The sequence below is a fragment of the Nesoenas mayeri genome, assembly GCF_963082525.1.
Source record: "Nesoenas mayeri genome assembly, chromosome: 1".
In the NCBI taxonomy this organism is placed as follows: domain Eukaryota; kingdom Metazoa; phylum Chordata; class Aves; order Columbiformes; family Columbidae; genus Nesoenas; species Nesoenas mayeri.
Window position 1 is genome coordinate 12388646 of NC_137541.1, and position 19274 is coordinate 12407919.

Sequence of the window (19274 nt, forward strand, 5' to 3'; positions counted from 1 at the left end):
AACCTGCAAGAGGGAAAGCACAGGGATACCACCTCCTCCCAAATTTCTCTATTAATGGAAGGAAAAAGAATAGGTGGGAGAATAAAGAAGTTGGCTGGGAACAGCCAGTTCTGTGGAGCTGCAGTGACTTCCACTGACAACATATTTGGTCCTAAACATCTTTTGTTCCATTACGATTAAAAACAAAGTCAAATTTCAAACAGCATTCTGATCAGCACATCCTTACATACATATATCTTTCTTCTGCAACAGCTGCTCTGAAAATTCTTTCAGAATTGAGGCATTGCATTACAGAAATATTGTTCTGCTACAGAACTATATTTATATACTCTGGGCTCAACAATTTTCCTTCCCAAAATCCAAAAGGAATATGACCAAAAATGGTATAGCATTCCACTGCTACACATCAATCTCAAGTCATGGGCTGCACCTTAAAAAATAATCTGAATTACGCCTCTGTCCAAGAAAATTATTACTAAAACTAGTATTAAGTATAATAACTTCTTCAAAAGACATCCACACAGTAGGACAGCCAGCATCTTGGTAGGGTTTCCTTTTTGCCTGATTTGGAACAAAACTTATCTTTTTATTTTCCCCAATTCTAAATACACACCATCATGCTGTTCAGCATGCTGCAGATTAATCTCTTTTGCTCCCTAAGGTTTTATGTAGAATTTAAACCATGAAGCTGCTAATTGCATACAAGGAAACAGAAATGGCAATCCAGCAAATGCTATGCTATTCCCATTATATGATTCCAGACTCTGTTTCAGTTACTAAGAAGTTACTACATTTAACATCAAACTTCCTCCAAAATCAACAGGTAGCATCATGAAGCAAAATACCAAATTTTCCAAACCATGTTTTCTTACAGTTAAGCCCCTTAAAAATAAACACATATTTAGTGATGGTTGCATTTTACTGAGAGACTTCAACCACAGCTCACATCACCATGGGTGCTGGAGAAGCCTCCACAAGGCTGTAATTCACTACATATACTAAATTTGGAATTTTAAAAATAATATGAAGTAATATCTAAGCAAGTAGAGGGAGCTTCCATGTGTAAGGCTAGAAAAAGCAGTTTGCCTGGATACTTCGCATGAAGAAATGAGAGGACTGGAGAATCAGAAGAGAACAGAGTCTCAGATCACTGAGGGACAAGAGTGTTCTTCTCAGACAGTGGCAGACCTATAGGATTTCCTCTATTTTCTGCAGTGCTCTCAGACTGGGAAGCAGCCTCCTGACAGAATAGAGATGGAACAGAGCCTTAGTACAATAGCAGCAAAAATTAAGTGTGTGGCTCCCGCTATTACACAGAAATCCTCTTGTAGCTTTTCCTAGAGCACTGGCCTAGGCTGACAACCTCCATCTCAGGAGAAAGACTGATCAATCACTACAGAGCAGCTGTAAAGGAACGTACCCACTGTCCACTCATCAAGTCAGAAAAGACAAGCACTGCTGCCTGGACTAGCATGCAAAAGCATTTCACAATTTTGTTCTGTGTGAAGCCGTAAATACTTCAGAAAACACCAGTTATGAAATTCCAAAAATTCTCCAATTGAAGTTATTAGGAAAACATTTAGGCATTAAACAGTAATCATCAATTTATGTTCCTTTTCATGTTACTGTTTCTTGCATAAAGCTTTTGAATTTACTCTTTACTTCCTGTCTTCTAATTTTTACTACCTAGTTATCTCCACAGGATGAATGCAAAAAGACTTCAATCAGCACATTTAACGAAAAAACATTTCTTTCAAGCAAGGCACAAAATTTAGATTTATTTATGTAATTTGATTAATCCCAATTTTTTGTTTCACATTAAGTACAAAAAACAACTTGAATGTAAGTGTAAATACAATTTCCACAAAGTAGTTCAACGAGATTTAAAATCAATTATGTATCCAGAACTGTAAAGCACAATTAAAAGCAGCCCAGGATATACAGATTGCTTACCATAACTGCTGAAAGAGCTCATACTGTACCAATATATTTAACAACCTCCAGTAATAAGTTTTCCTTTCTAATCTTTCATTTGAAACGCATTTAGCAATTCTGTACCTAACAAAGAAAGCATTAAAGAATGAGTAGTGCAGATAAGTTTTACTCAAGCTGAGGGCTAAATGAAACACACATAATTAAAAATAACAGAACAATTACTTAAATATTTCGGTTGAACATTTCTAAGAACGAAAAAGCTAAAATACTACAGAAAAAACAGCAACAGGTTCAAAGACTTTACTTCTCAAAGAACGTAAGGTGTACTGTAGCTGCCTGAAATATTTTAACAATTATAGAAAATTTTATTTCCAAGTTTGGTAGATTTGTATTTTCTAGATGACATACATTTAAGACAACCATCCATAAACTTATTTACAAATAGAAGCTTATTCATTTTAAAATCTGTATTAAAAAAAACAGTTTTGGCACTACCCATAAGGCAATGGATGATATGTACCTAAGATAGCAAATGACATAATGAAAGCATAACCAGAAAAATCATATTCCTTATTAAGTTAAAAAAACATGTAAGACTTTAATTATAGTTATTGGGGAAATTAAAGAATCACCATTTGCAAGTCACTGAAACACCCTATCCAAAATACTGAAGATTCTTTTTATATGCAACAGGAAATTGCTTTAAACCATGAGTCCACTGTGCCATGTCTTGTGGGAGGACCTGATATTTCTACGGTTATTAAACTATCAAACTAGTTTTATTACCAGGAAAACAGCAAAAAGTTTGAGAAAATGATTTTCCTACTTAAGCAAGCAGAAAAAAAAATATCACTCTGAAGTCCAGCCTTTGTTAACAGTCTACTAAAAAAAAAAAACCCAAACGTAATTTTGCCATTCACTCCACTGAGCAAAGACCACAGTTTCAAACTTTTTTATTGATATGAATGGTTTTAACAATTTCCTTTTCACATTTCCATCAGCTTCAATGATAGTTGAACCTTAGAATTAAATTACTCCATGTTGCCACACTTGCACTGCAGAGACTGCAAAGCTCAGATTTCATAAACTGTGGATTTCACTTCAATTTAAAAAATAATCTTTGCATTTACTTTAAATTTATAAAAAGATTTTTTTCAAAACTTAAGGCAAAAACAAGTTTTATTGGTTATGTTTTTTTAAATCTGAGCAGGTGTACAAGGCTGTTTAAATATCAAAAAAGCTAATACCATATACAGTATTACCAACAAAAGTAAAGAATAAGGCAGCATGCACCCTTAAGACGAAAAGAAAATTTAATTTTACAAGATGTTTAAATAATCCAAAGGCAAAAAGTGTCGGTCTCCTCTAAGAGTATCTTCATAAAACATGGAAATTTTAGAGGACATCAAGTTACTAAAATATTCCGTTCAACATTTATACAAATACATTACTACAATTATAAGTTTACATACAATCAACTGACATCTCAGTGTTAACTAATTACTTAAATTTACAAGACAAACATAAATAAAGCTGTTAAAACAGGCAAGTACAGTACTGATCTATCATTCAGCACAATGTATTCCATATTTCTTTCACCTTGAAAAGAATCAGATTAGAATTGTGCGAAGTCGTTCTCCAAACCTAGAAATAAAATAAAAGAGAATTCAGTATACCTATGCAGGTTTTACATGGGCATATTCCAAATGCCCAAGTCCTGTTTTCAGGCATGTAATTTACCATTTAACAGCCTTTTGTCTGTTTTCAGAAGAGGCCACAGTCTTTAAGGTTATTTTTAATTATGACATCAGTTACAGCATCAAAAACAAACTGCACATTTTTTGTGTCTGTGGCACATGTGAAGTGAGTGTAGATTTCCTTTGTGTCTTTTCTCTTGTTCAGATCTTCAAACTGACACTGAATGTAAGCAGCTGCTTCTTCATAAGTGTTTGATCCTAGAAGGAAAAAATTGCTCAGTAAGCAGGTTTCAAACTGAGAAAGAACAAGATGTAATATATCTCTGAAGGATGTGGTTCTTTGGAAATAGTTAACCTAAACCTGAAGAGGAGTAATTCCACAACCATTGTTTTAAGATACCATAAGTAAAACTTGAAGGAAGCCTTCTGGATACATTTTTAAGAATAGAAACTAAGAGCTCAATTCAATTCCAGCTGCAGGAAGAGCCTTTCCATTTACTGAAGTGGCAGACAGACCTAGTCAATGACCCATCAGTGTTGCCTAGAGTAGGATATTTGTTTCCTTCATTCAAGTTACTTACTTTATGCTTTAAAAAGGTTTGGGTTTTTCCCAAAGATTTGACATCCCTATTTCCCCTGAGCTTTTTACCTCAAACATGCTATTTTCTACACAATGGCATAGTCTGAATTTACAATGAAAACAAAGGCTCTAAGATGCATTCAGTTAATTTATCCTCTTTTGCTATGTATTTCCCAAGTAAGTAACCTACTTCTAACACATAAGTACACTCCCTGATCAAATAAATTCTCATGTATCTTCAGGGATTTCTGCTAGTGAAAAAAAACTACACCTAACTACAAAACCTGCAGGACATGAGAAAAAAAAAGAACAGGCTAAATAAATTAGGCTGAAAAAAGTTGCAGCAGTAACATTTAAGTGGTATCAGTGGGCCAGCACTTCACCTGGTTAAAAAGGTTCATCTGACTTAGCCGTATTTTATTTGTGATCCATAAAAACATCTCCCCACCATCTTCAGCTTTATTTCATCTAAGTATTGTAGGAGCCATTAAACTCCTCATTTGTGCATCAAAAATGAACTAATTTAACAAAAAGACCCAAAAACTTGGCATCTCTCCAATACCTGTGTATTCAGGGTAGCAAATAGTGAGAGGACTCCTTTTGATTTTTTCTTCAAAAAGATCTTTCTTGTTCAGGAAGAGAATAATAGAAGTGTCTGTGAACCATTTGTTGTTGCAGATACTGTCAAACAATTTCATGCTTTCATGCATCCGATTCTGTAATTGGAAAAAAAACACATTGTATTTTATCAGACTTCAGTAGTAAAATCAGGATATGTATTTTTGAGTAGTTACAAATGAACTAGAGAAGTTACAAAAGTAAGTTTCTAGCATACGGATTCATATTTTACCACAGGATATACAGAGAGGCCAAGACCACTACAAAGAACACTTCCACAAGTATAAGCAACTACTTTCATTTTCCCCTTCTAATTTCTAGACTTATGCTGTTTAAGATTTTAGAAGTTTTCTGCGTGTTTTCACATTTTCCAGCAGAGATATTCTACAGAGTCGCTGAGTTACCTGAATTAGTTTTATACTGATTAGATCTTTCAGAAATTGAAAACCAAATTCTGCACCTCATTGAGATTCCAGCAGTAAAAAAAAAAAAAATAATAAATTCTATGGAACTAGAGAATCAAGTGTGCAGATATTTTTCCTCCTATCCTAATTTTTAACACTATAGAAAAATTATCTAACTTCAGCCAAGCTCCAGTCACATTTAAGTAGCAGGATGCTAGCTATGACCTTCTTTGACTACGTTTGACTTGAGAGGGTGTTTTTTTTTAATTTCTCTTTCCTCCCCTATGTTCTATGAGAAGTTGTAGAATATGAGGAAGAACACAAAAGTTTATTAATGATTCACACAATAGATAAGCAGTACTTCAGACCAGTCAGCTAGTAAAAAGCACACACTCTGTGTATACCGAGGAGTACACACAAAGGAGAAATCACACCTTGAAAGAGGAGAGGGAGTGGAGGGGGTTGGAAGGGAGAAGGAAGAGCAAAATTTCTGCGACTAAGGAAAGACATCAGAGAAACACATTTAGAAAGAAACAAAAGCTGAAGACTAAGGAAAGAAAGGAAAATAAAACATGTGCTAAAGTACAAACAGGTAAGTCAAACAATTTCTTATTATACACTTTTAGCACCCATAGAGACTAAAATGTGTATTACTGACAATCTATCCTCATTAATATATGCATCCTTTAAAACATCAGTGTATTTGAAAAGAATAATTGTCTCATAGTATTCCTTTTGAGAATAAAGAAATGCTTTGAAACCCAAAAGTATGAATTCTATCATCATTTCTCTGAGATCTTTTACACAAAACTCATACATTCTATAAAGCAGCAATACTCCAAAAGATGTATTTATAGCTTTCCTTTCAAACTTATTTAGGTTCTATCCAACAACTATTCCCTTCTTCAGCATTAAGGTACTTGCCATTTCCTCATCTTCAGCCAAGACCAAGTCATAATCACTTAATGCCACACAAAAAATAATTGCTGTAACACCCTCAAAACAATGAATCCACTTCTTCCGCTCTGATCGTTGGCCACCGACATCAAACATTCTGCAAAACAGAAGCGCAAAGCAAAGAATGAACTTCGGATTGTCTAGCTTTCTGAATGTTAACCAACAAAATCTGAAACTATCACCTGTGCCAGTCTGATCACAAAATTTTTGAGAAGGCATAAAAATCTGCAACCTTTATTACTACTTAACATTTCAGAATAAAAAAACCAATTTTAATAAAACCTTAAAAGCCTTCCTATACAACATTTTACAAAACACAAGTGTGACATGAAAGTGTGATATGAAAGCTAAACAAAACAAATTATTTACAATAGCATAATTCATTAACAAAGTTAATTGTAATCTATAAAAAATACACAGTTAGCTTTACTAAATGTAAAATAGATGAAAGTGTTATTCAACCTTTAGTCCAAATGAATGAATAAAGTATCTTTTAAGGTAACCGCTAGGACATGTAGGGTCAAACAACAATTCTCATTCTTTACAGGGCAGGATACAATACAAGACAGAAAAATTAACTGAGAAACTGAACTAGAAAACTGCTCCCTTTGTTGCGGACAACAGTTTCTAAGGAACACAAGCAATTAAATGCTTTATGCTGATGGCAGTACTATAGTGTCCATCTGCATGGATCTCACCTACTTCAATAATACGGCACTGCTCAGTGCAAAAATATTACAATCAATATCGCTATTGAGAGGTATAAGAAAACATGGCACAGCTTCCCATATTAATAAAAACGATATCGTGAAAAAGTATTATTTCAAATAACAGCAAAAACATGTAAAGAAAATAGGTCTGCACAAGAGGCATTGTATGATTTTGGCTTATTCAGACTATGTTGCCAGTATGTATCCTGGGAAGAGAGGAAACATGCAGAAGACGGACAAATTCTAGAGCATTAAGTATGGTTTCCAGTTTGTATTTGCAGATACTGATTTTAGCTGGAAATGCTTGCTCCAGTTCAGAATAGCCTCTCTGCCCACAGTGTATTTCACAGTGATGTCTGCCTCTTTTTGGGGTTGTCTTTCTAATAGTGCACCTCACAAACTCCCAGTTCTTTATGCAAACGATCTTTTTGCACTCATCACTGACATTTTTATATACTAAAATCTAGTACTAGATGAAGTTTTGGCACCACAGTTTCACAGCAAACAGCTCAAGAGCAAGTAATAAGAACATGGACTGTTTTACAAAATAAAGCTGCTTCTCCATGTGATATGAATACAGAGAAAGAGACACACACAGAAAAGAAGAAGAACAAGAAAAAAAAAATCTACTTAGCATACAAAATTCTTAAAAAAAGAGATAAAGCTGAAAGCACCTTTCAGAAAAATTAGCTATTCTGAATAGAGTGATCTTAAACTCCATAAGCTTTCCATCTGTCCTGTTAGAAGTCATACTGAAGCCTGTTAAGTCAGAGTTCCAGAAGATTGAAACATTCATAGAAGCTGCTTAATCTGCACATGAATTTTAAAAAGTTTTGAACGAATTATTTACAAATTCTTCCTTCCAATATGGGAAGGTATACACACCCATCTTTCAAGCACTTGCCTCATGTGCTAAAATTCATGGTAACATCCATGGTTTGACTACTCAAAAGAACCATATTTTGCTTATGCAAGTTAAAGTCTATGATGAACTATAAAGGCATACAAGGCACTGCTGAAAAAACTGAATTTTTTAACAGCTGAATCTACCTCCCTTATCTAAAGAATGAAGGTGTTAGAGAAATGCTGTAACGGCTTTCCATTATTTCAAGAAACCAGACTTCCCTAATGAAGTTACAAGGTGACTATACCACATTAAGACAAAACATAAAGCATTAAAGACACTTCCCCAGTCACCGCTCTGCTAAGCTATGTTACTTAGCTCTATTAAATGGGTAGCTTTCTGAATGCTTTACCTGCAACTGTGCAAATTTAAGGACTTATGCAAGGTCCTTTCATTAACACAATATACTTCTGAAAGCTAGTGTGGCCAGATTTGCTATGTTCTGCTTCTTTCAGACTATTTAAGCAAAGAACATGATTCCAGTACCCATATAAAATGTGATATGGGCCAAAAGGACACCAGATATTTATTATGATTGCTTTAGTTCCTTTTTTAAAGTTATGTAAGTTGTTCTTTCCAGTCCCCAGCCTTGCGAAAGACTCTGAATTTGAGAAATATTTTCTTTGAGGCACGGTGAGTATTTACAAAAATATGATACATATGTGGAAAGTCTCACATATTACACACTTATTAAAACTGACCCATATATTTTATTATCCCCCTTTCCTATCTTCTATGGCCTGTAAGACTCCAGAGGGAACAGGTAGATAAAAAACCTACCAATTTAATGTTAGTGTATTACATGATTACGTAAATTGCACTAGAAGGGATTCAATTACAGTTGTTATTTTTAGAAATCTTCCAAGTGTTCCGAGTTGCTCAATTTCTATTTAAAAACAAACAAAAAAAACCCCAAAACAACATAAAAAACCCCCAGTAAAAATAACTAGAGAAGGAAACAAATCAAAAGAAAAAACAAAGACCCCCTGGCTTTCTGATCAAAAACTGTGAGAAACATAATGACCTCAATTCAGGTCTTCTACTTGCATATACTGCCACGCAAGTGACAATGCTCTTCGCCCATTTAATGTTCCACAATGGAATAATGCCACCTTTAAAACATTTTAAAGATCACATCCATAGGAAAATATTTTGTACATGTATACCTTAATAATTAATACCTTAAATTTTAGCAATTACTTCTGTTAATTCTAATGCTAATGTTTTATAATCTTACACTAAGACCTGATTTTTCATAAGAATTTGTTATATTATCAGAAGAAGATTTCTACAAAATAAGGTATTCTTTGAAGACAAAAGTAGTAAATAATCAGACTCAACTTCTGAAACTATCTATGGAAACAGGATGAAAATGAGTTGCTATTTGCATTTTAGATTGAATCAATAATCAAAGCTAAGTGCTTCATAGACAAGGCTGAAATGAGGCTCAACCTCAAAGAACACACAGAGCAGAACATGAAAGAAAAGATAATGAGAAAAAAATTGAAGTACACAATATTGCACAGCTAGTCATGTTTATGTACCCTCAACCTGGTATAATCAAGCCTTTTATGCCTTTAGTTCATCTTAGCAGTTCTTTTCAATGTTATGCAAGAATATACTTTTTCAAGCCCTTCCAGTAACTCATTGAGCCTATCTCCTAAGGCACCTAGAACTTAAACACCTGCTGTACAGGTGTTTAAATGTACAACATTACAGCTAAGCACACCTAAAGGCCTGTTTTAAACTTAAACGTTTTATAGAAGTATAATCATACGGTCTTTGTAACTGTTCTAATAATCAGTACAGCCTGGAAGTAGCAATCTGCATACAAATTCATTGAGAGTGTAGAAGAATTTAAACCCATCTACAAAAGAGAACTGAACATTGGAAATTGAGTGAGAAATTGGATAGCTCCTCAGAATACTGAAGACCTCTCTAGGGGCCTGAATAAAGACTCCCCTCCTTAGGTTTGCAAGACATTCGCTTCCATTTGGCAGATATTATTTCATGGATGAATATGAATTTTGTATGCTTAAACCCTAAAACAAGGAAACAACATATTTACACAATACTGATGGTCTTAAGCATTGATATAGCAAGTACTGCAATGCATTGACAATGAAAAAACCCAACTTTCCATGAAGATACTAAACAAATATATTGTATAGACATGCTGACAACAATCTCTGCACAATCTAAATGCAGATGTAACGTGAGTTGTACTGAGTTTTCTTTTAATTCTTCCAAATCAGAAGGAGGTAGAAATTTATTACATTTATATTAACCTATGCTTTCATCATAGAATGTCTTTAGACATAAAATGTTCAGAATATTAACATTATTTGTAAATCTCACACCACAGGAAAGTAAATCGTGATTTTCATCACTAAATAAAGTACTACCTTAAAGTACAACACATTTGAAAATGGTTCTTCAGGAAAATGCATTTACTCTTTCATACAACACTAGAAAATACTTCTAAGTCTCTTCCTCTCCAACTGAATTTAAAGGGCAGAATCTGACAGAAGAACAGCTATTTAACATGACAGAAAACAGTACTTTGAGATTTAATTTACATATAAAATATTTTTTTACAGAAAACTTCAATAAAACTAAAGCAGTTATTACTTAATATCTGCATAATCATTCTGAGTTATTACAGGAGTTCCAACAACTCCTACATCCCTTCAGAAAAATGGAGTCAAGCATGAGAAATTTTTTTCAGAATAAAAGCAGGGTGGGGGAAGAGAGAGGGAATCAAAGTCATAGTTAGACAAATCTGTTAAATTACATCACTGAAAATCCATCTTTCAGAACTTTACAGAAACCATAACAGATAGATAACACAAAGAATGATTTACATACTTAAAATGAAGATCTTTGAAAGTAAAGTGAGTTTCCACTATTCCTGTAGTTTTCACTCTAGTCCTGAGAACGTCCTGTTGGGTTGGAATGTAGCTGGTTTGTGCTATCCTGTCCAAGTCATTCAAGTAACTGAAGGTAAAAATAAATACTACTTTCAGTTATTCATAAAATAGTAACAACATAATTACAAAGAATTACATAAGTTCTAGGTCCAATCATTATATAGTGCCTGACTTTTGTAAAATAGGTTTCTCTGAGTTAAGACAAAATACAGGACATACTATTCCCCTCAGTTTTCCAAGTTTTTTTGAAATAAGCTTTAGAGACAGATATTTCATCCTAGAAGGGAAAAAATGTATGCAATTGACTCCACTACATAGAATTCTTCTTTTGAAATCCCAAAATGCAAACATGGCTCTACATACGCCAATATTACTTGCACCACCTAGACCCCTTCATCTTCGTAACCTGCTGAGCTACAAGTTACTTTTAACTAGAACCAAAGACCAAAATTACTCAATTTGATAATAGGTATGAAAAGAACTCAGTGCTTTGACCAGAATTTATGTGTTTAAGAAAATGCTTAATGCCTAACAATTAACTTCGAAAATTTCTATTTGCACACATTTTCTATAAAAGAATGCTTTCATTGCCAAAATTCTTGTGATGAAGGCCAAGAAGCCCAGCATTTCTACAAACCACACAAATCTAATTTGTGCTTTTCCCATAGTAAATAGGGGAGGAATGTTCTTCTCTCAGTGTAACTAAAGTTTGTGATTTTAAGGATACAATTGTATGGCTAAAATAACAGTTTTCTTACAAAATTGGAAGCAGGGGTATCTAAACCAACAAAATAGAACAAAGGAAGTTAATGGAGGAAAGTAAGTGATCCTCCAGATGAAGTGCTTCATGTTGAAGAAAGTTTATAGAAGTGCTAACTCCTAAGTCAAGAGATCTGTCATTACGAGCTCAGCTTGTTGCCATCTACCCTCTCTATCCTTAGAATAACTTCAGCAAAAAAGTAACAACCAGGCTGGAAGTTACCATATTTTCAATATAATTTGATCACATTTCTATTTATTCAGGATGCCTATAATTACATTAATCCAGCTGCAGTCTCCACTCAGTTACCTCATCTGCATGTTTATTTATGTATAGTTATTCTAAAAAACTGAAGAACCAGCTGAAAGAAACTGAAAATTCTAAATTCTAAAAAACTGAAGAAACCAACTTCAAATACTACAAATTAATTAAAAATGATAAAGCTTTTAAAAAATTGCCCTATAAGGCTGGTATCACTGCTCTGCCCTTCTTCACCATCTCACCTCTCCCTCCATTGTCTCCTCCTTGACTGACCATTACTTGCTCCTATCACATCTTATTTCTCACAGCCTTGATTCCTTACTATTTTGCTTTTTTAATGAAGTACCCTAGCATACAATACAGATCATGATTGTTACCTTTGCTTGACACATTTCTAAAAGAGACCATTAATTAACAAAGAAAATCCAGCAGTGTTGACCCATAGGAAAAACTATTATGAACATGAAAGTACTGTCCTTGGTAACACAGATTAACCTCACATAATCTAGTTTCATAGACATGTTCAGATACTGAACAGGTAATTGAGTCATGTTTTTGTAATAAAAATTGCTTAAAGCATTTTTTGCATTCCTCAAGAGGATGAAACAACTGGTCAGAACTCAACTCAAATTCATAGTACTACACCTCTTCCTTTCAAATCCTGAAACCTTGGTTGGAGCATTTTGACCCGAGTAAACAACATCTTCGTCCAGACACTTCTAAGTTTTCCATTTACATGGGAGCAGAATTCCTAAAAAGATCAGACTTCTTTTATGTTCTCTTACCTACTACTTACAAGAAAAAAGAGAATCTTGTTTGTCACATAGTACTTACTAGGCAGCAGAGTCATTAAGCTGATATTCTCTAGATCTGTTGAAACAAGCTTGAACTCCACTGTCTTTCCACAGTCTCTTGATAACTCCAGCAAGCTCTGCCGTCATAAATCCTTCTTCTGCTGCTCCAGCTAACACAAAAAGCTGACGAGCATCATCCTTTAGAAAGCAGAGACAAAAATTGATAAATCCAACAAGTCTTATCATTTAAGAACTATATTCAGCAAGCAAGTTACTTTCTTAACCTGGTAAATACGAACATAACCAAACAAAAACAACTATTCATTTCTACATTTTTCAACAACGAAAAAAGACTAGTAAACCAAATTTCTCATTAGGTGACAAAGCTGCTTATGATCTGTTTATAACTTGAACTAAGCTTCTATAAGCAGAGGTAGTAACATTTTGTACTCAAGTCTAAAGTTAACCTTATTTGCTTATTAAATACCACAAACAGAACAGAATGGTTACAATGCATACTAGAACCCTCAAAAATGCAGATGTAGAAATGCAACTGAAGAAAACACATCACTTAAGCTTCAAAAAACAACTCCTGTTTGAAAGTAACCAGTAATAATTTATTCGCAAATCATGCATCAGGAAATAGAAAACTACTTCTTAAAACCTTTCCAGATAAATCAGTTGCAAATGTCTACTACCTTAATTACTGAGACTGAGTTTTCTTGGTAATGCAGTATCAAGGAAAAAAAAGATTTTTCAAGAGAGCAAATACTGGATTTTAAGACTATATATGAAAATGAGGCTGAATACAGGATGTAATGGAATTTTATCCAATTATGTTAGACCTGTAAGGCACTGGAAAAATAACATAGCAGCTGGGTGAAAGAAAGAGATCCACATTAATACTCTCCTGTGGGTAGTAGTTGTTTGACCTTGTTATTAGCTGTATGTAATGTATAATACTGCCAAAGTATGCCAGCCAGAAAAATCAGGACACTTGTGGCTTGTACTACTCACAACATGTACTGTTTCTCCAATAACTAAAAGAAAGAACAGGTGATACTGAAAACAAGGACGGAAAAGAGAGACCCAGACACATCAGCTGAGAACTGAGAGTATTTCAAGAAAGAGGATTTAAAAAAGCAACATACAAGGTTATTCTCACAAAACAGTAAGTGTAGAGAGAGATGCAAATCTGTAGAAAAATCTGGTTCTGTCACCTTTGCTGTTCAAAAAACAAACTTTAGAAAAAAAAATCCTCATCATAAGTACAGAAAGCACTAATTGCTCTAAAGATATTGTCCACTGTAAACTTAAATAATCAGAGATTATGAGAGCTAACAGGGAAATTGTTTGCAGAATATTAGTAATGCTGATATTCACAGCTTGAAAACAACAGTTTGGAGTTCAGTCAGCTCAAGGCAAACTTGAAGAGATTTATATATATCTATATGTATACACAGGCAGCTATACATATGACCAACAGGTGTCTGATATATAGTTCAAGATGCCTGGTTAAAGCTAGAGAGGCTACAAATCTAAAAATGAACATTCGCTAAACAAATGAACAGAATACTGATTCCTGTACATGCACAGGAGAAATTGTGGATAACTAAAAAATTTAATGGATTATCCTAATAATTACATAAAAACAGAGCAGTAAAGATCAAAGGTTTGGATAGTCACATCTCATGGATTATAGTTTGAGCAATATACCTGCATAAAAGAAAACTGAATGACAATTCTGATCTTGAATATTGTTTGTGGATGCAAATGCCAAGGACTTACAAATCATAGAAGCAGCACATCCTGAAGAAGGGCTAATACATTAAGACACATAATGGAAACAGCTTAGAAACTGATAGTCAATTTTGTCATGAATTATTATACTATTTTATACCTAACATGGTTTGACTTTCAAACATACAAAATTTACTCTCTTTCAAACAGCTTTAATCTCTACATGCTCTAAAATGGCAGGAGGGGGAAATGGGAGGTGGAATAAGAGAATCAATTTCATTTTTTTAAAAGCCCAAACATTAAAATAAAAAGTGTTCTCTGTTATCCCCATGCTCCTGTTTCTGAGGATGACAAATACTACAGACCACCACAAGTGAGGCCATATGCAATGATCAAGTCTTATCTTCAACTATTAACCAATGATAGATACTTTCCTTTAATTATACATGAAAGAGGCAGCTTCCTCTCTAGATGTCACTATTTTTATACCAAATGTCATAAATAACAAATAAATTAATTTAACCATCTCTCTAGGGAATTATAGAAAAATCTTACATTCAGAAAGTGGTCCATAGCTTTTTAAAGCACATTCACTAAATGTCTCTCAAAACATAGTTTATACTTCAGTACTGAAATGTCCTGTAGGGAAAAGGAAGACAAACCAGTCTTGAGACTGACCATTACTGAAGCTGCTCCCTTGAGGCAACAGCTTAAAAACAAACAAACAAAAAACAAAACAAACAAACAAAAAAAACCCCAAATCAAAACAACAACAAAAAAAAAACCAAAAACCACCCTATCAACTTGCTGCTTTACCATTAACCTTCTGATAGAAATAAGAATAGATGATTTTCCAAACAAACTTACTAATTTAGAATAAAACCCTCAGTAATTTAAGGTAGAGTCTGAATGTAGCAGTTTTCATCAAGAATTACAATTTTGAGCTTTCTTTGCTGAAAAGCGACATTTTAACAAGAAAATAGTATAAAATTTAAAAGGCTACTTTATAATCAAGAAGTAAACATACTTTTTTTAAGTGAGATTGATGTACAAGACAAGCTCTGAATTATTTTTTCTATTTCTGACTTGACAATTGGCAAAAATCTAGTACTGATGTTCCATAGCAGCATTGCTCTGAAAAAAAGAATATGGACCACCAAGACCTGCCTCATTGCAAATGGATGGACAATTATTTTAAGATTATCCCTGACAAAAGTTTCCCTCATCATTGATATAGCTCTCTGAAGCCCAGAAACTCAGATGACTTCTAATTGATGTCCTATATAAAACAGCCCTCAAAATCTTCTTGTTAGTCATTTTATTTGCTTATGCCTAAATTTATTCCTCCTCTGTTTTTGCTTACTATGTATTTAGTAACACGATTCTACCATCTGCCTCTTTCCAACACTGCCAGACAGCAGCAAGGACGCCATTGCACAAATACTGAACTAACACACAATAAGATATTTGTGCTACCCCAAAAAATTTTACTCTTAAAGGAAAACAGCAGGAAACATGAGAATAAATGGAGAGGGGAATACCCAAGGAATTGATTTCTATGGAAAGAAAATAAAGGCACACATTCTGAACTAAGTTTCAGTGCTATTCAGACTAAAAACTTTCGTGATCAACTTTTTACTAGTTATGTTTACAATTAAAGAGATTTGAGGTAGAATTAACATATGTACACAAAACAATGACTATCTAAAAGCAAAATGAAAATTAACTAATAATTCACAACTGCAAATCAAATTTAGACTTCAAATACAACTCTATGACCCACATTACATAATCTTTTGAGTGTCTGCCTTCCTTATGGCAACCATACATAACACATTTCACAAGGTCACCACAGGTATATTCTCTAATATTTATAAATTGCTTTTCAAGCAATCAGTAAGATCTTGAACACAAAAACTTCTTGTGAATGAAGAATTTACATACCATTTCTTATTTTTCAAGACCCTCCTCTCCTCCAAACTGTAATTCAACCCTGACATGATAGAAAGAACTTAATTATGACAAAATAATCTTCTGACTACCCTATATACTTATTTCAATACATGAACAGGAAAAAACACTTCCTGCATCTTTCCTGCAAGATAACCATAATGCAGGCAGTTCCTGTTTCAAAAACTACACTGGTGAGCATTCCCTATTCTGACATCAATTTCTATGGAAAGAAAATAAAGGCACACATCCTGAACTAAGTTTCAGTGCTATTCAGACTAAAAACTTTCGTGATCATCTTAAGCACTGCAGCACAGAGTAGATTCCTGTAACCAGAAGACAAGCAAAAACACTTAAGCTAAGCATTTTACAGAGATTCAGAGTCTCTAACCACCTGACAAGACATGGATGTAATCAGGATCACCACAGGTAAGAACACAGGGTTAAGACTGAAGAAATAATAAGCCAAAAGAATGAATTTTGCAGACCAGCTTCAATAGGTGGAAGGGCAGATAGACCCATCAGAGGTTTTTGTATGCAGGACACTAGATGAAATGAGATCGAAAGAAGCAGAAAACCTTAGAAAAAGGTATTCAATTTCCTGGGGAAAATCCTTAATCCAATCCAAAAAAATAGGATACCTGCAGTAGGGCTACGCTCATGTCTCTGCTTTGAGTAAAATAAAGTCTTCCACACTGGAAATCAGTACAAAGCAGGATCGAATTAATAGGCTTGAAATATTTTAGGCACCACTGTGCCTATGACCTAATTGAGAGGTGTAAATAGTAGCTAGATGCTTACCTCTTTAAGCTGTGGCTTTCAAGGAACATGAAGATGTCTAACTTAAGTGACTTACAGAACACAATAGCCCACAAGTCCATACAAATAAAGAGACATGACAGCATAAAGTTTTTCAAAAACTCCCTAAGACTCAGATGTTTAATCTTCCAAATTTAGATACAATTTGGAGACTTGTTTCTAAACCAAACAGTTGCCATGAATCAATCCAGTGCTGATTGCTCTGTAGGTCATGTTGTCATGTGAAAACCAATGACATTTAGTTTTCAATCAAACTTCGTATCCTACAAAGATGATGTTTTGGATATCAAGGGATTTCTTCAGGAAATAGTAACAGATAAAAACTGAAAATTAACGGATATTTCAGCTGTATATCTGTGTGTGTACTTCAATACTCACAGCCCTGGTTGGATCACCGAAGTCTATCTTCAACCTCCCCATTGCTCTAATGATAGCAATAATGGACTGAATGGTGTTACTGTAGACAACAGCTTTGTACTGTTTACATTCATCTTCTGAATAACCAGCTTCATGGATAATCCTACGGAACAAAACCAACAAATTCTCTATTCAAATTAAAAAAAAAAAACCAACAACAAAATCCAATCCTCTATCATAGTATTCCACCATACTTACTTCATTTGTTTCACGATTGTGCTTTTCCCTGATTCACCAGCTCCTGAAAAACAGATGTGTGAAAACTCATTAGTTGTATTAATATATGAAGTCACATTTCGTTTCTAAACTGCAAATATCTAACCAATTTAAAAACCTTTAACAGTTAAATGTTTATTCGTTACAAATCAAGCTTTAATATCAAAATGTAAGTGCCAAGGTGGAAGATTCAAAATCAAGATATTTTAAGAACAGATCATTCAGTTCTAACAAGAAATCTGCTTTTCTGTTTACAGAAGTGACTATAATCTTTACACAGTCTGCTGGTATTTCTAATGCAAACAGATCATCAGTTGTTCACCTTCAAAGAGGTCTGAAGCTCAGTTCTTCTAACTGCCTTTTTAATCAACACCTAATCAAAAACCTTCTTTAAGATCTACACACTGTATCAATAGTCTTCAGTGTTGCAAATGAACATGTTCAAACTCTTTGTGGTTCCAGTCCTTGTAACCAAGCCCTTGCAAGAAGAAACCAACAGACAGACCGCTTTTTGCATGAGGTTTTCCAGACATGCGAATACCATTCTCGATGCTTAACAAATTAAAAAAATAAAAACAAAAAAACCCACGACAGCATGCTATGTAAAAATACAAAGCTTACAAAAATAATTAGTATGGCTGCAAGCATACAGAGAAAAAAAAATGCAGGATTTGCTGTCTCAACAACCTTAGTTTACTCTCACTTTCTTTAGTCTGCTTCTTTCTCCAAAAAATTATGGAACTCCTAGAGCTGTGATCGACTTCCTTTAGACAGCACTCTCCCAGCTTGCCTGTGACTTATGCTAATTTTCCCTCTTACATTCCCTCTTTCTCAATATGGTTTTACAGAAGTGAGTATAATCTCCACACAGCCTACAGGTGTTTCTTATGCAAACAGATGACCAGTTGTCCAATTCCAACACAACCAAAGAAATCGCTCTTCTTTAGAGGTCACTGTGGCTACAGGAAGCCACTGAATAAGGCTGTATTCATCTTCAAAAAAGGACAAAAAGGGGAATCTGAGGCGTTATGGGACAATCAGCCTCATCTTGATCCTCAGACTAATTATACAGCAAATACTCCTGGAAGTCATTTCCAGACACATGAACGAAAAAAATGTTACTGGGAATTGCCAGCATGGATTTACAAAGTGCCTAACTTGATAACTTTTCAAGAGGATAGAGCTGGTTTTTGGGATGAAGGACACCAATGGATGTCATTTACTTTCACTCTGATAAATTACATCGTATGGTCCCAATACTGAAAGGAGATTCATTTTTTTTGCACTCCTGAATGCAGAGCTCAACCAGGTTTTCTGATAGATGTATTTGTAAAATTTCCTTCCTAATCTCAGTGTGAATAAGTTGTCCATACAGCAAAGTGAGAACTCTTTTAGAAAGTTTAGACAGAAGCAGTATTAAATATTTCATGTGACAGCTGCATATAAAATTTCAGAGCTAGCTGTACTGTCACAACCAAACCCTACCCAAATTTAGACAGACTTGATTCTATATTTCTCAATCATCTAGTATAGGATGCTATTTATTGCCTACTTCTTAAGTGTCATAACTTGATTTCAGCTT

The 19274-nt window shown here is 34.3% G+C and overlaps 1 protein-coding gene across 2 annotated transcripts in view; it reads right to left on the bottom strand.

The window, feature by feature from the left end:
• Positions 1 to 2428: 2428 nt before the first annotated feature.
• The window catches only part of GNAI1 (G protein subunit alpha i1), a 32631-nt gene continuing 15785 nt past the window's right edge, over positions 2429 to 19274 (bottom strand). For both annotated transcript variants that reach the window (XM_080340852.1, XM_080340853.1), the window contains exons 3-10: positions 17675 to 17717; positions 17438 to 17579; positions 12591 to 12748; positions 10674 to 10802; positions 6159 to 6288; positions 4775 to 4928; positions 3676 to 3890; positions 2429 to 3579 (exon numbers count right to left, since the gene is read on the bottom strand). In XM_080340852.1, coding sequence (XP_080196978.1) covers positions 3700 to 3890; positions 4775 to 4928; positions 6159 to 6288; positions 10674 to 10802; positions 12591 to 12748; positions 17438 to 17579; positions 17675 to 17717 — 947 coding nt within the window. In that variant the 3' untranslated portion in view covers positions 2429 to 3579; positions 3676 to 3699. The remainder of the gene's footprint in view (positions 3580 to 3675; positions 3891 to 4774; positions 4929 to 6158; positions 6289 to 10673; positions 10803 to 12590; positions 12749 to 17437; positions 17580 to 17674; positions 17718 to 19274) is intronic.